Raw genomic sequence first — 17,096 nt, 5'->3', positions numbered from 1 at the left:
CCCGCTGCGCCATGGGGCTGGTAATCCCGCGGGCCGGATTGAAAGCCTTGACGGGCCTGATCCAGCCTGTGGGCCGTATTTTGCCCTCCCCTGGTCCAAAGCAATTACTACTAATTGTATACAACCAGATACTAAGCAACTGTAGAAATACAACTGAATGGGGAAAAACAGCAAAACAGGACTGCTGTAAATCACCATGTAATCTATCAAATGCAATGTGTCACATGAATCAAAAGATAAAAGCTAAGATTATGGGCCCCTTAGTATTTTGGCATGTGAGGATTAAATCATAAGGGCTAAATGTTTCCCTTTTTATAAAAACATGCAGAGGGGAAGAAAATACGGTTACCTATCTCTCGTAACTATTGTTCTTTGAGATGTGTTGCTCATGTCCATTCCATTCTAGGTGTGTGCGCGCCCACGTGCACAATCGTTGGAGATTTTTGCCTTGGCAGTATCCATAGGGTCAGCAGTGGCACCCTCTGGAGTGCTGTGCTCATGCATCGGTATATTAGGCACTGCCAGCCCTACACCCTCTAAGTTCCTTCTTGCCGTCAACTCCGACAGAGGGGTAGGAGGGCAGGTAATGGAATGGACATGAGCAACACATCTTGAAGAACAACAGTTATGAAAGGTAGGTAACCATTTTTGTTTCTTCATGTGCTTGCTCATGTCGATTCCATTCTAGATGACTCAAGCAATATCCCCAGAGGTGGGCTTGGAGTTCATGATCATTTGGCTTGCAACATTGTTATACTGAAGCCAGCATCATCTCGGGCCTGCTAGGTAAATGCGTAATGAGATGTAAACATGTGGATGGAAGACTAGGTAGCAGCCCTGCAGATATCCTGGATTGGCACCTGCCTTGACTTACGAAACGGCTTGGTCCTTTCAATGTAGAACGCTAGCACCCTCCTGATGTCCAGAGAGCACAATCTGTGCTCCTCCTACGACTTATGAGGTTTTGGAAAGAAGAAAGGTAAATATATGTCCTGGCCCATCTGAAACTGGGAAACCACCGTGGGCAGAAAAGTCGGGTGCAGACACAGCTGAACCTTGTCCTTGTAGAATACCGTATAGGGCGGCTCCGGGGTAAGAGTAATCTCAGAGACTCTGTGGGCAGATGTTATTGCAACCAGGAATGAAACCTTCCAGGAGAGGGGGAGAAGGGAGCAGGACGCTAGACGCTTGAAAGGGGGACCCATGAGCTGTGACCCCACAAGATTCAGGTCCCAAGAAGGGACAGGGTCCTGGACTTGGAAGTAAAGTCACTCCAGGCCCTTGAGAAACCTGACTGTTATGTCCTGAGTGAAAACTGATGTGCCCTGGAGTGGAGGATGGAAGGCCGAAATGGCGGCCAAGTGGACCTTAACAGATGAAAGAAACAGACCCTGGAGCTTGAGATGCAGAAAGTAGTCCAGGATCAACTGCAGCAAGGCCTGCTTGGGCCGAATACCTTGGTCTGAGGTCCAGCACGTAAACCGCTTCCATTTGGCCATGTAGGTCACCTTGGTGGAGAGCTTTCTGCTGCCCAACAGGACTTCTTGGACATGGGCCAAACATTCCTGTTCCTCCGCATTCAACCATGCAGCAGCCAAGCCGTCAGGTGTAACACTGCCAGGTTTGGGTGCAGAAGACTGCCATGGTTTTGGGACAGCAGGTCCGGCCGAAGTGACAGCTGTAACAGGGCAGCCACTGAGATGTCCAGCAGCGTGCAGAACCAGTGCTGGCATGGCTACGCTGGCACTATAAGGATAACCTTTGTCCTGTCCCACTTGATTTTCATGAGGACTCTCTGGATTAATGGTACTGGAGGGAAGGCATACATGAGGGCCCCCAACCACAGGAGCAGAAAGGCATCTGACAGGGAACCTTTGTTGATCCCCCAACAGAACACTTGGCACTTTCTGTTCTGCCTGGACATAAGCAAGTCCACCTGGGGAGTCTCCCACCTCTGGAAGATGATGCTGACCACCTCCCGATAGAGAGACTGTGACACTATGCCCCATATTCTTCAGAGAGATATTACTGTGATATGGTTATGGCATAACTATAATGTACTTTATGCAAGATAGGTCATGTGAGATATCATTGAAAAGGTTATGATTTACTGAATATGATTATCCTATTTGTATGCATGTATCATTTTGGTATCTGAAGTTAGGAATATCGTCTATGCATCTACTACAAATGTGTTTACCCCTGGGGAACGCCCACTAGGCAGAATGCAATCAGTCTAGATGGCTGGCTGGGAAGGGCCATTAGGAAGAACAATAGGTTTTAGAAGAAGCTAATCTCCCACCGGGAAGCCTTCCTGGGGAGCCTTCCTGAGGCTGCTACAAACAGCCTCCGAGTCATGGCTGCTGTGACCCTACAGGGACATGTGACCAAGTCACCTGGTACTGGATTCCATCTTGAAATACCACTGTTTTTCCACTGACCGGACATGGAAACCAAGCTTGGAGACAAAGGGTTCCTGCCATATGCAAAAGCTATTTAAGGCAGGGGAGTGACATCATTGTGGTTCTTCACTGACTCCCCATCCAAAGAGATTCTTGGAAACACCTGGGGTACAACGACTGGACTAGTGGAGAAGGGTTGGACCCAGCCTAGAGGAATTTCTAGCCTGTGAAAGGAATACCTGGGGTTTTTAAGCTGCAAGCAAGTGCAGCTGGCCCCTCAAGAATCTTTGCAAACTGACTAAATCAGCAATTAGGGTGAGAATTTGCTACTCGTATCTAATCTCTTTAGTATATTAAGCTTAGATTACCTAGCAAATAAACAAAAATGCAATCTGCTTTTGTCTGTTTGCTATGATTTATAATCACTTAAAATGTATCTTTTGTAGTTAATAAACTTGTTTTTGTTTTGTCTAAAACCAGTGTGTGGAAATCTTGGGGCAGAAAGCTGTGACCTCTCTCTCTCCACATTGAGGGAGAGGGCAAACTTGATGAGCTTACGGTGTACAGTCCTCTGTGCAGCGCAAGACGGTATAATTTTGGGCTTACCCTCCAGAGGGGGTGTGCACCTGAGAAGCTGGTAAGTGCCCTAGCTGTATAGCCTTCCCATGCAGAGGCTGGCCAGAAAGCCTGTCTGCATGTTACTACAGCTGGGTGTGTCCCTACCTATGTGCTGGTGAAAGTGTGAGACCGGGAGCATGTCTGTAGCTTGTCACAGCATTACAGGGGGAGTGGGAGCCCAGGCTAGTGGGTCGGTGGGTTCAGTGGTCTCCAGTTCCAGGTCGCACCCTGGGGGGAACCCGTCATAGAGACCGTTTGTGGGGAGATGAGAAGGTCCTGCTGAGGCGATCTGCTAGCACGTTCCTGGCCCCGGGGAGAAGCGCAGCTACAAGATGAATGACATTCTGAACACAGAAGTCCAATAGCTAGAGAGCTTCTTGGCAAAGGGCTGACAAGTGGGCTCCGCCTTGCTTGTTGATCTAGAACATTGAGGCAGTGACATCTGTCAGGATCTGAACCACCCTGCCCCTCAGATGAGGCAGGAAAGCCTGGCAGGCCAAGCAAACTGCTCTGAGCTCTCTGACGTGTATGTGGAGGGGGTAATCGTGACTCGACCAACGTCCTTGTGTTCTTGAGATCACCCAGATGGGCCTCACCCCAGGTCCGAGGCATCAGAGACCAAGGTCACCAACAGAGATGGGGCCGCAAAGGGGACTCCCTCCAACACTGACACAGGATTCAACCACCACGTTAGGGACGACAGGATGCAGGTCCAGTACCCTGAGTACGCAGTCTATGTTGTGTCTGTTGGGGATGTAGACCAATGCCAGCCAGGCCTGTAGAGGCCTGAGATGAAGCCAAGCATGCCAGCTGCCATGTGGCCCAACTACCTGGTGGTGAGAGGGTGGGCTTGCATGTAAGAGATTAAGTCTGTCATGGCTTGGAATCAGGCCTTGGGGAGGAAGGCTCTGGCCCAAGTGGAGTCGAGGACTGTCCCAATGAACTCTATTGTGCTGCACCGGAATTAAAGTTGATTTTTCCTCATTTATTAACAGACCTAGATTATGACAGGTGGAGCGAACTACATTGAAATGACATCGCACCTGAACCCAGGAACGGCCCTTGATGAGCCATTTGTCTAAGTACGGATAAATCTGGACACCCCAACATCTCAAGTAAGTGGCCATTGACGCCATGCACTTTGTAAACAGTCTGGGGCTGATGAGAGACCGAAGGGCAGTGCCATGAATTGGAAATGGCGCTGCCCAGTGCAAAATGGAGGAACAGCCTGTGTAACTGAAAAATGGAGATATGGAAATATGCATCCTTCAAGTCGAGGATGGCGTACCAGTCTCCTGGATTCGGGGGGGAATAATGGAGGCCAGAGAGACCATGCAGAACTTCAACTTTTTGAGATGCTTGTTGAGGCATCGCTGGTCTAGGATAAGTTGCAGGCCCCCTTTTGCTTTCGGGACTAGGAAATACCAGGAGTAAAACCCTTCCCCCCTCATTTCCCAAGGGACCTCTTCTACTGCCCCCAGACTTAGGAGGTTCTCTACCTCTTGGGCAAGGAGTTGCTCATGAGAAGGGTCCCTGAAGAGGGACGGAGAAGGGGGGTGGGAGGGAGGGACGGCCGAGAACTGTAGGATGTAGCCTGAAGATATTATGTCGAGCACCCAACGGTCCAAGGTTACTCGTGACCATGATGACCAGAAGGGGCGAAAGTGGTTGAGGAAAAAATAGGAGGGTGGATCCTGGAATCTGACTTGGATGCTGTTCTTGAGCACACCCTCAAAATGCCTGTCTCTGGTCCCTCTGGTGTCTCAAAGGGCCCAGTTGAGCAGGCGAATGGGAGGACGAGGGGTGTCATCACTTAAACCCCTTGTCTCTGTCCTTTTTCCTATAGATGCCGTGTCAGGAAGGCCCCCAGGACCTAGGAGGAGGAAGAGGAGGAGAAGGTGGAGGCGGAGAAGGCCGGAACTGCTTTCTAGCCTGCTGTGGAGTTTGGAGGCCCAGAGAGCGTAGGGTGGCACAGGAGTCTTTAAGGCTGCGCAGCCTTACATCCGTGAGCTCGAAGAAGAGCCCCGATCCCTCAAATGGGAGGTCCTGAATAGCAAACTGCATCTTCTGGGATAAACCCCAGGAGTGCAGCCAAGAGTTGCACCTCATCACCACTGCAGAGGCCACCACTCTGGCCACTGAGTCCATAGCATCCCAGGCCATCTTGGAGGCCACTTGCCACTGCTTTGCCCTGCTCCACTATCATGGCAAATTCCTGGGCATGGTCCTGTGGGAGGGCCTCCTTGAACTTGCCAAGGGAATCTCACAGATTAAAATTGTACCTGCCCAACAGGGCCTGATGGTTAGATACCCGAAATTGCAGGCTGGCCATCGAATAAATCTTTCTATCAAAAAGATCCAGTCTCTTGGCATCTTTTTTCTTTGGCGTGCCGCTCATCTGACCCTTCATGTCCCTCTCATTAACTGCAGACACAACCAGTGACCCAGCTGGTGGGTTTGTATAGAGGTATTTAAACCCCTTTGCGGGGACAATAATACATTTTTTCCGCCTTTTTGGAAGTGGGCGAAATGGAAGAGGGGGTCTGACACAATGCCTTAGCAAGCTTGAGGACCCCTGTGTGGACTGGCAGCGCGATGCAGGCCAGGGTGGTGGAAGAGATTATGTTGAAGGGGCTCCTCCAACTCCTCAATTTTCAGGTTTAGGTTGGCAGCCACCCTTTTAAGGAGAGCCGGGTGCTCTTCAAAATCGTCAGGGGGATTATCAGTCTGGGAAAGACCGCCATCGCTTTGTCCAGTGAGGAAGATGAGGGCATCGCAGGTGGAGGGGCGGATTCTTCTTCCCCTTCTGGGGATGGCTGTCTAGGCATCCTGCTGTGTTGCCCTCATTTCAGGCTCCGCACTGTGCTCCAAACCCAGAGTCGGTGGTGCCGGGGATTGTTTGTCAGAGGCTGCCAGGGAGGAGTGGTGGGAATATGGAACTGGCATCATCGGCATTACCCAAGGGTTCCAACAAGGCCATTGAGCAAACCATTGGCCCTGTTGCCCCGCTGCTGCTGTGGATGTCGTACCAGTTTCCAGGGTCGATGGGGATCCATGCCTTCTTGGCGAGGGGCTGAACTCCAGCTTCAACTTGGACCATTCCCCTTCCGGTGACCAAGATGGGTCTGTGGAAGCCTGTGTCTGCCGGCTGACTCTTGTCGGAGACCGATGCCTAGAAGGTGGAGAACGGCGTCTGTCTGTCGAGCAGTACTGGGGCGGCGGAGACCGGTGCTGTGACAGCGAGCGGTCCCGCGCCAGTGGGGACTGATGCCTGGGAGATTGTTTAGGCAATAGGGACCTGCACCAGGGCAATCTCTGGCAAGAGGTTGGCTGGTACCGAGAGTACAGAGACCAGTGCCTCGCTTCCGGTATTCCATGCCTTGTGGAAGGAGAGCGTGGTGCCAGAGACCTGGGTCTTCTGGCCAGAGACAGAGGTTGCGGGGCCGGGGTCCTAGGTTGTGCGGCCGAGGATGTATGCCTACAATCCAGGGACCGATTGGCTCCAACGCTCTCTTGGGGGAGGGTCCCATTGCTGGCTTGCTCTTGGATTATACTGCAGGGCCTGAGCCACATCCAGCTCCTGGAGCAGAGTCTGTGGTACCAGCAGGCCCATGAGGTCTTTGGCTGCCTGGACAGCTTCGGGTGTCGAAGGTGCAGTAGCAGCCGGGGTCCCCTGTCGCTCCCAGGAGTCAGAGGCAGATCCCTGGTTGGGCTAGGGTGTCCAACTGTAGCAGTACCCCTACAGCTCTGGGGTGGGCACGCAGCCTGAACTAGGTCCTTTGCCAAGAGCCTCTGTGCCCTCCTTAGATGGTGCTGGGGAGCCTCTTTTCTTTTGCCACTTTTTGGGCACTGGCGAGGGGGAACGGTGCCAGGCAGAGCCCAGTGCTGGCGGGGCGCTCCGCACTGACATGAAGTGCTAGGAGCGGAGTCCGATCGGGAGGGTTCCAACGCCGGATGAAGTGCAGTCTCCATAAGGAGGGTCTTCCAGCGGATATCCCACACCTTTTGGGTTCAGGGACAAAAGTTCTTGCAAATCCTGCACTTGTTCTTTATCTGGGATTCCCCCAAGCACTTCAAACAGCTGCTGTTGGGATCACTAACAGGCATCGGCCTGTTGCATGACGAACACGCTTTGAAGCCTGGGGAACGGGGCATGCCCCGCTCCGGGGCAAAGACCCAGTCAGGACTCTAATAACTAAACTAACAACTAACACTTAACTAGATGACTAACTAAGTACCTAAGAACTATATACAAAGAAGATAGACAATGGGCTGTTAAGAACCGCTAATGTTCTAGATAAGATAAGGCACTCCAACCAACCCTCACGGGCAGTAAGAAGGAACTGAGGCGGTGTAGGGCCAGAGGCGCCTAATATTCCGATGCATGAGCGTGGCACTCCAGAGGGCACCACTGCCGACCCTACAGATACTGCTATGGCAAAAATCTCAGACGACTGTGCACATGGGCGCGCACACTAGAATGGAATTGACATGAGCAAGCACTCAAAGAAGAAAATAAAGATGTCATATGTGCTTCTTCACTCTCACCATGCTCTGCAGGACCAGTGGGGATATGGTATGGACAGGGGCCAGGCCCAGATCTCTAATTGGGCTACTTTCATCAGCTTGGCAAGTCAGTCCCCATGTTTGCCAGTTGACATTTTGAATGTGCTCCTCTGCTTGTCTCCACTGCCTGGCTGCCATTTAGCAGCCATCCTGTTTGTGATGATGTGTGTACCACAGGCCAATTAGAAGGCCTGTGGCACCAAATACAACCTGATTCCTCAGAAGAGACAGATCTCCCCCCCGCCCCAAGTCTTGGCTATGACTGAGCTGCCATCTGCCCTGACTACCACAAAGTTACTGCCTCCAGGTCCCCTGTCCCTACCCCCTGCTGCTGCATAGCCACTACATGCTGGTTACTGATACCCCGTCACAGCTTACTGGGTCCCCCTACCCAACAAATCTCCAAGGGATGGGGGACTCAACTAGCTGCTGTTGGTCAGTACTGGTTGCTAAGTAAAACAAGTCTGCCTGAATGCCTGCAAGAAGGCAGAAAGCAGATATAAAGAGCAGGAGCAGCAGCACTACCACTCTAGAAGCACAGGAGGAGCAATTGTATAGGCAGTAACCTGATCCCCACCCAGGGGAAGGTGAGCATGCCAGGCCCAGTGAAGCATCATACCCCACACAAGGCAAACTGAGCCTAATGAAGTCTGGGGGCATCCAGGACCCACTGGGGAGAAGCCAAGTTCAGCGAAGCATCTGTGTCAAACGGTTGAAGCTTTTAATCCAGACTTTAGTCTAAGTGGGAAGTGGAGCCGGTTGCTTAGATTGATTGTTCACTAGCTTCTTCACCACTCCATAGCTGTGGCCCGTTTTCATGAGAGAATCATGGGTCATACAGTTTTAACAGAGGGGTGGATGTGGCTGTGTTGTGTTGGAACTATCCAGTATAGGCACTCTTCCCATTCGTGCATCCAACTATGGTATTTCCGCAGCATTGCTCCACTACATCCTATTTACCAAGGAGCCCGGAAGATAAGGATCTTAGACTATGTCTTGTTGGTTAATGAATCAATTTTTTCACTGAATGAGTATTGCCTCTAATGGCATGGTAAGTATGTTAATTTGTACATATATTTATGTGGTCATAAGCCTCATCAAACATCTTTAATTTTGTATAATATACAGTTTTTGAGAATACTATTATAGAAGCACACAACTAAGTCTCTTGGTCAGGCTTTCATTATATCCCACTTTGACTATTGCAATCTTTTCCTTCTTTGGCCTCCATAAAACTCTCATTTCCCCCCTCTAGTCCAAACAAAATGCTGCAGTGAAAGTCATCTTTCTGCTAACCATTTTGATCAAGGCTCTCTCTTTGAATCTCTCTACTAGTTCCCCATTTGATATTGCATCAATTGTAAGTGTCTTGTTATCACCTTCAAAGTTCTACATAATTCTGCTGCTTCCGACTTAGCTAAGCTTGCCTTACTTCACTCCCTACAGCTCCTGTGCTCTGTGAATGCTCCCACACAGAACACCCATTGGTTAGATTCTCAAAAAAAAACCCACCTCCATGTCATCTTCTATACTGCTCTCTATATGTGGTCTGACCTTCCTGAGCTCATCTGTGAGGCTTCTACCATTTCCACATTTTAGTTCCTCTTGAAGACCTACCCCTGCAGTTCTACCTATGGCCAATCTTATATTAATAACAAGAAAAAAGAATATGATGTTTCCCATTTCCTATCTCCCGTTACCTTGTGCCTGATGGCCCATCCTTAAAACGAGTTCCTTGGTAGAAAGACTATTTTTGCTTCTCTGCCTGTAAACACTGAGCATATAGTGAGCACTACCATAGACAAATATCATGATTATAATAGAAGAGAGAAATACCTTAAGTACTCTAGCAACCTCAGGGTTAAAGATTGGAGTTTTAATATACTGAAGAAATAATGTGCATATTCTTTTTCTGAGTCCTTCTAGATTGCATTCTTTCACGCCTCGCATCATAAGATCAGCCTCTCTGTCAATTAATTCCACTATTTCATGGGTGAGTTTACACTCGTGTTCCTACAGAAAAACAAAATAAAATTACAACACAGATACTTGCTGATAAGCCATTAGATTTAGAACAAATTGATATTAAAACAAAACATGCACTATATATTCTATATATCATTTATACTCTAAATGTATGCATTAAAAAGAAGCTTAAACTCCTCTGTGTCTTGGGAAGCATGCCATATAGAATATCCAAAGAAAGGACAGTAGAATATAGCTATGTGTGTGTTATATATAACACCAACAATATCAGCATGTTTTGTGGTGAAATCACTGCAGGTTTGACAGAGAATTATACAGTAGAAAAATTTTCTCTTCTGATGCTACCGACCTTCCTCTACCACTATCTCAAAAACACAGAAAGGGAGATGGATGGTGACAGATGAATGATGCCACTTAAATTCAACCTTCTTTCCTCCAATACAAATCCTGATTCTACAGCAATTCCAGTTTTCCCCAGAATGCAGGATTTGATCTGGATCATTATTATTGTGAAACCAACAAAACCCAAAAACTATAAGCTCCTTCTGCAGGTTCAGGCAGCAGCAGTTAATTAACCAGCATTATTTCTAGAGCTGTTCTGACTTTGGACCCAATTTTGATTCCATCAAAGCCAAGGGAAAATCCTCACTTTGGCTTCATTAAGATCAGGATCAGGCTCTTCTATTCTATTTAGGTACAAGTACCATCACCAAGGTTGCTGAGTGCCTTCATGATGTTCAAACAAGGAAATTTAAAAAGAAAATCGTGTTAATTTTTTCTCTCCACTAAAAAGGGGAGAGGAAATCAATGTTTGTGAGACAGAAAAATTGCAATCCAAACCAAGAGACATTTCATGGCCAAGCTTCTGAAAAGGTATTTCAAATAGTGCAGCATAAAAAATAAATGAATAAATGACATTAAAAGTATCTCTTCTGGTTTTATCCAATTACTGTAATTATTAAACTTCATACTAAAACTGTATTAAAATGTAACACAAATTTAACATCACAGTGGAGGGTTATAACTTAAGTATTGATTTCTTAAGGTAATTTTAATCATACAAAGTGATAGTGAAACATGAATTTATATTAAATTGACCTTTTGTAATTTAACAAATAGCACTGGTTAGCACACTAGACTTTCGTTCATGCCACCACATCCTCACAACTGTTTGCCAAGAGAATCTTTGCTGATGTGTCAGCACCAATTAAATGACTATGGCTCTAGGTATGGAAAGTATAACCAAAAGCTAAACTTAAGGGGAAGACCAAAACGTACCTTCACTGTATGTTTGAGTGTTAACAGCACATCCAGCCTCTCATCTTTTGGGAGGTCTTTCATACTAATGCTGCGGTAGATCTCAAGCAGTTCTCTGGCACGTAGTGTAAACTGTGTATCCATTTCAGTTATTTTTCCATCATATGCTTTCCATCTCTTTGGCTCTGCACACTTCAGAAACAATTTGTATCAATCAGTTATTTTAATTTGATCAACAGCCAAAAAAGTACATTGTGTTACAAAAAGTCTTACCTTAATAAACAAGGACTCAGCTTTAACACTTATCTAATACAGAAGGCTCTTTCTGCCATCATTATTTCCACAATATATATTGTACCTTAGAGAAAAGTTTCAATATTATATGACTTGTAAAAAAAAGCAGGCCATAATAATTCAGACTTACAACATACTAAAAATAAAAGACATTCTCCCACAGAGAAATGCTCTGTTAGTTTAAAATAAACTTACGGAAAGTGGTACTGGAATACACGCTCAAGATCTGATCCTGCAGTCATTAATCAGGCAAAACTGCCACTAAAGTTAATGGGAGAACTGCCTGTAAGGACTGCAGGCTTAAGCCCTTAAAACCTATTGTGCTGTGGAATATTTTCTGGGAGATGTTATTTAAGATGAAATATTATCACTGGGTTGTAAAAATGGCCAGTTTGCATATATATTGGGTCCAAGCAATCATAGAATCATAGAATATCAGGGTTGGAAGGGACCTCAGGAGGTCATCTAGTCCAACCCACTGCTCAAAGCAGGACCAATCCCCAACTAAATCATTCCAGCCAGGGCTTTGTCAAACCTGACCTTAAAAACCTCTAAAGAAGGAGATTCCACCACCTCCCTAGGCAACCCATTCCAGTGCTTCACCACCCTCCTAGTGAAAAAGGTTTTCCTAATATCCAACCTAAACCTCCCCCACTGCACCTTGAGACCATTACTCCTTGTTCTATCATCTGCTACCACTGAGAACAGTCTAGATCCATCCTCTTTGGAACCCCCTTTCAGGTAGTTGAAAGCAGCTATCAAATCCCCCCATATTCTTCTCTTCTGCAGACTAAACAATCCCAGTTCCCTCAGCCTCTCCTCATAAGTCATGTGCTCCAGCCCCCTAATCATTTTTGTTGCCCTCCACTGGACTCTTTCCAATTTTTCCACATCCTTCTTATAGTGTGGGGCCCAAAACTGAACACAGTACTCCAGATGAGGCCTCACCAATGCCGAATAGAAAAACACATTCCTCGATCTGCTTGCAACGTCCCTACTTAAATACAGCCCAAAATGCCATTAGCCTTCTTGGCAACAAGGGCACACTGTTGACTCATATCCAGCTTCTCGTCCACTGTAACCCTTAGGTCCTTTTCAGCAGAACTGTTGCCTAGCCACTCGGTCCCTAGTCTGTAGCAGTGCATGGGATTCTTCTGTCTTAAGTGCAGGACTCTGCACTTGTCCTTGTTGAACCTCATCAGATTTCTTTTGGCCCAATCCTCTAATTTGTCTAGGTCCCTCTGTATCCTATCCCTACCCTCCAGCGTATCTACCACTCCTCCAGTTTAGTGTCATCTGCAAACTTGCTGAGGGTGCAGTCCACGCCATCCTCCAGATCATTAATGAAGATATTGAACAAAACCAGTCCCAGGACTGACCTTTGGGGCACTCCGCTTGATACCGGCTGCCTACTAGACATGGAGTCATTGATCATTGCCTGTTGAGCCCGACGATCTAGCCAGCTTTCTATTAACCTTATAGTCCATTCATCCAGCCCATACTTCTTTAACTTGCCATCAAGACTACTGTGGAAGACTGTATCAAAATACTCTTAACATCTCTTGCTAGCTGCAACTCCAAGTGTGATTTAGCCTTCCTGATTTCACTCCTGCATTCCTGAGCAATATTTTTATACTCCTCCCTGGTCATTTGTCCCCAATCTTCCACTTCTTGTAAGCTTCTTTTTTGTGTTTAAGATCAACAAGGATTTCACTGTTAAGCCAAGCTGGTCACCTGCCATACTTACTATTCTTTCTACACATCGGGATGGTTTGTTCCTGCAACCTCAATAAGAATTCTTTAAAATACAGCCAGCTCTCCTGGACTCCTTTCCCCGTCAGGTTATTCTCCCAGAGGATCCTGCCCATCAGTTCCCTGAGGGAGTCAAAGTCTGCTTTTCTGAAGTCCAGGGTCCGTATTTTGCTGCTCTCCTTTCTTCCTTGTGTCAGGATCCTGAACTCATGGTCACTGCCTCTCAGGTTCCCATCCACTTTTGCTTCCCCTACTAATTCTTCCCTGTTTGTGAGCAGCAGGCCAAGAAGAGCTCTGCCCCTAGTTGGTTCCTCCAGCACTTGCACCAGGAAATTGTCCCATACACTTTCCAAAAACTTCCTGGATTGTCTGTACACCACTGTATTGCTCTCCCAGCAGATATCGGGGTGATTGAAGTCCCCCATAAGAACCAGGGCCTGTGACCTAGTAACTTCTATTAGTTGCCGGAAGAAAGCCTCGTCCACCTCATCCCCCGGTCTGGTGGTCTATAGCATACTCCCACCACGACATCACCCTTGTTGCTCATACTTCTAAACTTAATCCAGAGACTCTCAGGTTTTTCTGCAGTTTCAAACTGGAGCTCTGAGCAGTCATACTGCTCTCTTACATACAGTCAATCTTCCCTCAGTCAATCAGTCAAGCATTTATAATTCTGATAACAGTAGTTCTTGGCATTTTTTGTCTTTCCATTCATAAATTTGGGGAAGATCAAGCCCTATAATAGGGGTTGCTATTGCTGGACCTCAAGCTCTCTGTCTCCTAGATCCAAGTGTGTTAGTGCCACTTTCACATTTCAAGAGAATAAGAGTATGGGTATGTCTACACAGCAATGTAAGCCTAGGGTTAGTGGAACTTGAGTCAGCTAACCTGTGTCAAGGAACCTTGGGCTTGAGCACCTACATTGCATTTTAACAGTAGGTTAAGAATTTTCTGACCCATGCTGAAACCTAAGGCTCTGGCATCCACACTGCAATGCCCAGACCTGAGTCAAAGTAACTGTATCCCACACTGCCTGGTGCCCTTGCACCTACCAATGTCACTGCTCTAGCCCTAGGAAGGTGGTGCACTGGAGAAAAACTCCACTGCCCACTCTGCATGTTATAGGAAATTTGAACTGCCTGCCAACACAACCTGCCGAGCAATCCTTGTGTTCTGTCTCTGCCAGCTACCAGAGCCAGCCATGTGGAGGAGGCGCCTATTGATGAACTGCTCTTACTTGTGCTTTTACTTCTGTGTCAGGAAACTGGCAAAGCATCTGCAAGGTGCTGGTGGACATTTCAGTGGCATTTTCTGTCTCACCAAAGGTACCTGATGGATCTGTAGGAGGAGGCGGTGGCAGAGGAGAACCCTGGTATTGTAGACTCTCACTGGCAGATGCTGCTCAATATAATTGGAAAAGCTACTGATACCCCCTACGTAGATTGCTGCTTCTGGTGCAGGGCCACAAGCATAGACTGGTGAGACCACATTGTCATGCAGACATGGGATGACCAGCAGTGGGACCAGAACTTTCGCATGAAGAAAGCTACATTTCTGGAGCTTTGTGAGCAGCTTGCCTCCACCCTCCAAAAGAGACACACATGAGGTCACCCTGGCCAGTACAGGAGTCGGTTGCTATAACTGTCTGGAAGCTGGCTAGCCTGCTACAGGTCCATTGCTTCAGTTATCTTTGCCACCACTTTATCGATAATCGACTTTCCAACCCCAAACTGGTTGGCAATCAGGTATGTGGTTTACCCCAAGGTGGTGGGCATTAAAGATATTCCAGAGGTAATTGCTGGCTTTGAAAGAAAGGGGTTTGCTAACTTTGGTAGTGGTATTGATGGGATTCATGTGGCCATAGTTTGCCCTCCTCAAGGAGCACATGAGTACATAAACCACAAAGGGTACTACTCCATTGTTACGCAAGCACTAGTGGACCACAGTGGCAGATTTATGAGTGTCAGTGTGGTCTGTACAGGAAAAGTTCACAATGCCAGACTTTTTCATCACTCAGGAGTCTACATTCATGGACAGACTGGGATACTAGTGCCACCAAATGACATTGACATAAACAATGTTACTGTTCCCACTTTTATTGGGGGACCCCGTGTAACCTCTTTTGCCTTGGCTTCCGAAACTGTACCCTAATTTCAGAGGTCCTGGTGAAAAAAAGGCTTAATTACACTCTCTGCAGGTGCAGAATGGTTGTTGTATGTCCTTTTGGCACATTAATATCACATTGGAGGTGTTTACAAACCCATTTGGATGCCAATGCAATTAATGCTTGTGACAGTCTATATACTATTATGGTCACCACTTTTACAAGACTATGATAAATTCTGTACAAAGTATGTCTTGTGAAGTATCATTTGAAAAGTCATAATCTGCTGAGTATTATTGTCCTTGTAAAATGTGCATATCAATATTGTATAGGAAGTTATAATATTCTACTATATATCATTGTTAACATGCTCCAAGGGCCAGACAAGCAGGTCCAAACCAGTTTTTCAGAGACAAAGACTCACTAGTACCCAGCCAGGGCAATCATCGGCTTAAGCAGCCATTCTTCAGCACCGGAAAGATGTAAATAAGAAATTTACATTTAATCTCAGAGACCGTTCAAACCTCACATAATAAGACCCTGTTTGTCTGCACTCCAGTGGGGGGTAATCCTCAAAAAGGAGAGAGGGTATAAGAATGAGAGACAACGGCTTCCACCTCACCTCTCCTCCTCCCATGTCTCTGCTCATGACATCAATGACTTTCAAATAACTGAAATAAGGAGGAAGTGGTCCCAGGCTGAAAGGAGATACAGACTGTGACATTTATAACAGTGTATGATGAGACAAAACCTTTGCTTCTAAATTTACTTAGCTTGTTAAATTAGATATTACTTTATGTATTACTCTTTTATTTTCTTTAGTAACCAATCCTGACTTTTAAGCATTATCACTTGTAATCACTTAAAATCTTTCTGTAGTTAAACTTATCTTATTGTTTTATCTTAACCACTAAGTTTGGATTAGAGTGTGTGGGAAACTCCATCTGTGATACCAAGGCTGGTGCAGATATCATTTTCCTTTGCTGAAATGATGGACTTACCATGAGTTTGTATTGTCCAGGAGGGTACTGTGCAGTACAAGATGCACATTTCTGGTGTCAAGACTGGGGCTAAGAACATGCGGGTGTCGCCCTGTGTGTAATTCATGAGTGACTGGTCAGCGTGCTTGTGTTTAGCTGTGAGTGAATTTACATGCTAAAGGCTGTAAGCAGGCCAGTAGTGGATGTTCTGACAGCAAAGCAGTGTAAAAGGCACCCTAGACTAGATAATTAAGGGCACACAGTTGTTCAACAGTCCAGATTGTACCCTGGAGAATGTCACAATGCTGTCCAAATTACTCTGGCTTGCTGTGCTCTTCACAGCCTTTGTGAAGCCAGAGGTGTGCCATTTCCCCCTGAATGGACATATGACAGCAAGGGGATGCTGAACTGGTACCCTCAGCCAGAAAATGCAGCTACCACTGCGGGAGCTGGTTGTACCCAGGCAGCAGAAGTAAGGGATGCTTTGTGTGCTCACATTATGGACTTGCATGGCCCAGTGGAAGAGAGAGAATACTACTTGTATGAATGTGGTTTTTTTGGGGGGAACAATTGGCTCATTGGAGGGGCAGTGCGTGGGAGAGGGGTAGTCTTGATGCCATGCAATAAAAGTCACAATGACATGAGGAAGATGAGGAAAAATGAAATTGAATGTGGTTCAGGGATTCATCATCACAGTGAAAGCCACAAACCTGTGAGTTTTAATCCCAGCTCTACCACTAACTGCTGTGAAGTGTTGAGCAAATCACTTAGCCTCTCTGTGACTCAGTTTCTCTCTCTGCTAAATAAGGATATTAATACTTTCCTATCTGCAGAACAAGATTCTACGATTTAATTAGTGTTTAGACAGCATTTTAAATGGGTAAGGCAGTAAAAACTTCTTACTGCCTACTGCACATGGGTGCTAGGAGGATAAATTCATGACATTTGTGAGGTACTCTGATAGTATGGCAATAGGGGCCATATAACAAATGTGATTAGTGCATATTAGGAAATAAAAGCCTGCAAAGCTTTATTTTAAGAAACAGTTTAATTTTCAAGTTATGTAAGCACAAAAAAGCAGAAATAATTGAAAATAGGACTTTATAATTGCAAATTTGACCGATTCTTAACTATATC

At 46.4% G+C, this 17,096-nt stretch overlaps 1 protein-coding gene across 1 annotated transcript in view; it reads right to left on the bottom strand.

Moving 5' to 3' along the window:
* Nucleotides 1-17,096, bottom strand: part of IQUB (IQ motif and ubiquitin domain containing) — a 51,092-nt gene that overhangs the window by 10,191 nt on the left and 23,805 nt on the right. Inside the window, exons 8-9 of the mRNA XM_026648921.1 lie at nucleotides 10,851-11,021; nucleotides 9,423-9,599 (exon numbers count right to left, since the gene is read on the bottom strand). Coding sequence (XP_026504706.1) covers nucleotides 9,423-9,599; nucleotides 10,851-11,021 — 348 coding nt within the window. The remainder of the gene's footprint in view (nucleotides 1-9,422; nucleotides 9,600-10,850; nucleotides 11,022-17,096) is intronic.

The sequence above is a fragment of the Terrapene carolina genome, unplaced genomic scaffold (genome assembly GCF_002925995.2).
Source record: "Terrapene carolina triunguis isolate 2854851 unplaced genomic scaffold, T_m_triunguis-2.0 Scaffold68, whole genome shotgun sequence".
Lineage (NCBI taxonomy): Eukaryota > Metazoa > Chordata > Testudines > Emydidae > Terrapene > Terrapene triunguis.
The sequence above is the reverse complement of the archived record's forward strand: the minus strand, read 5'-3'. Positions and strand labels throughout refer to the sequence as shown.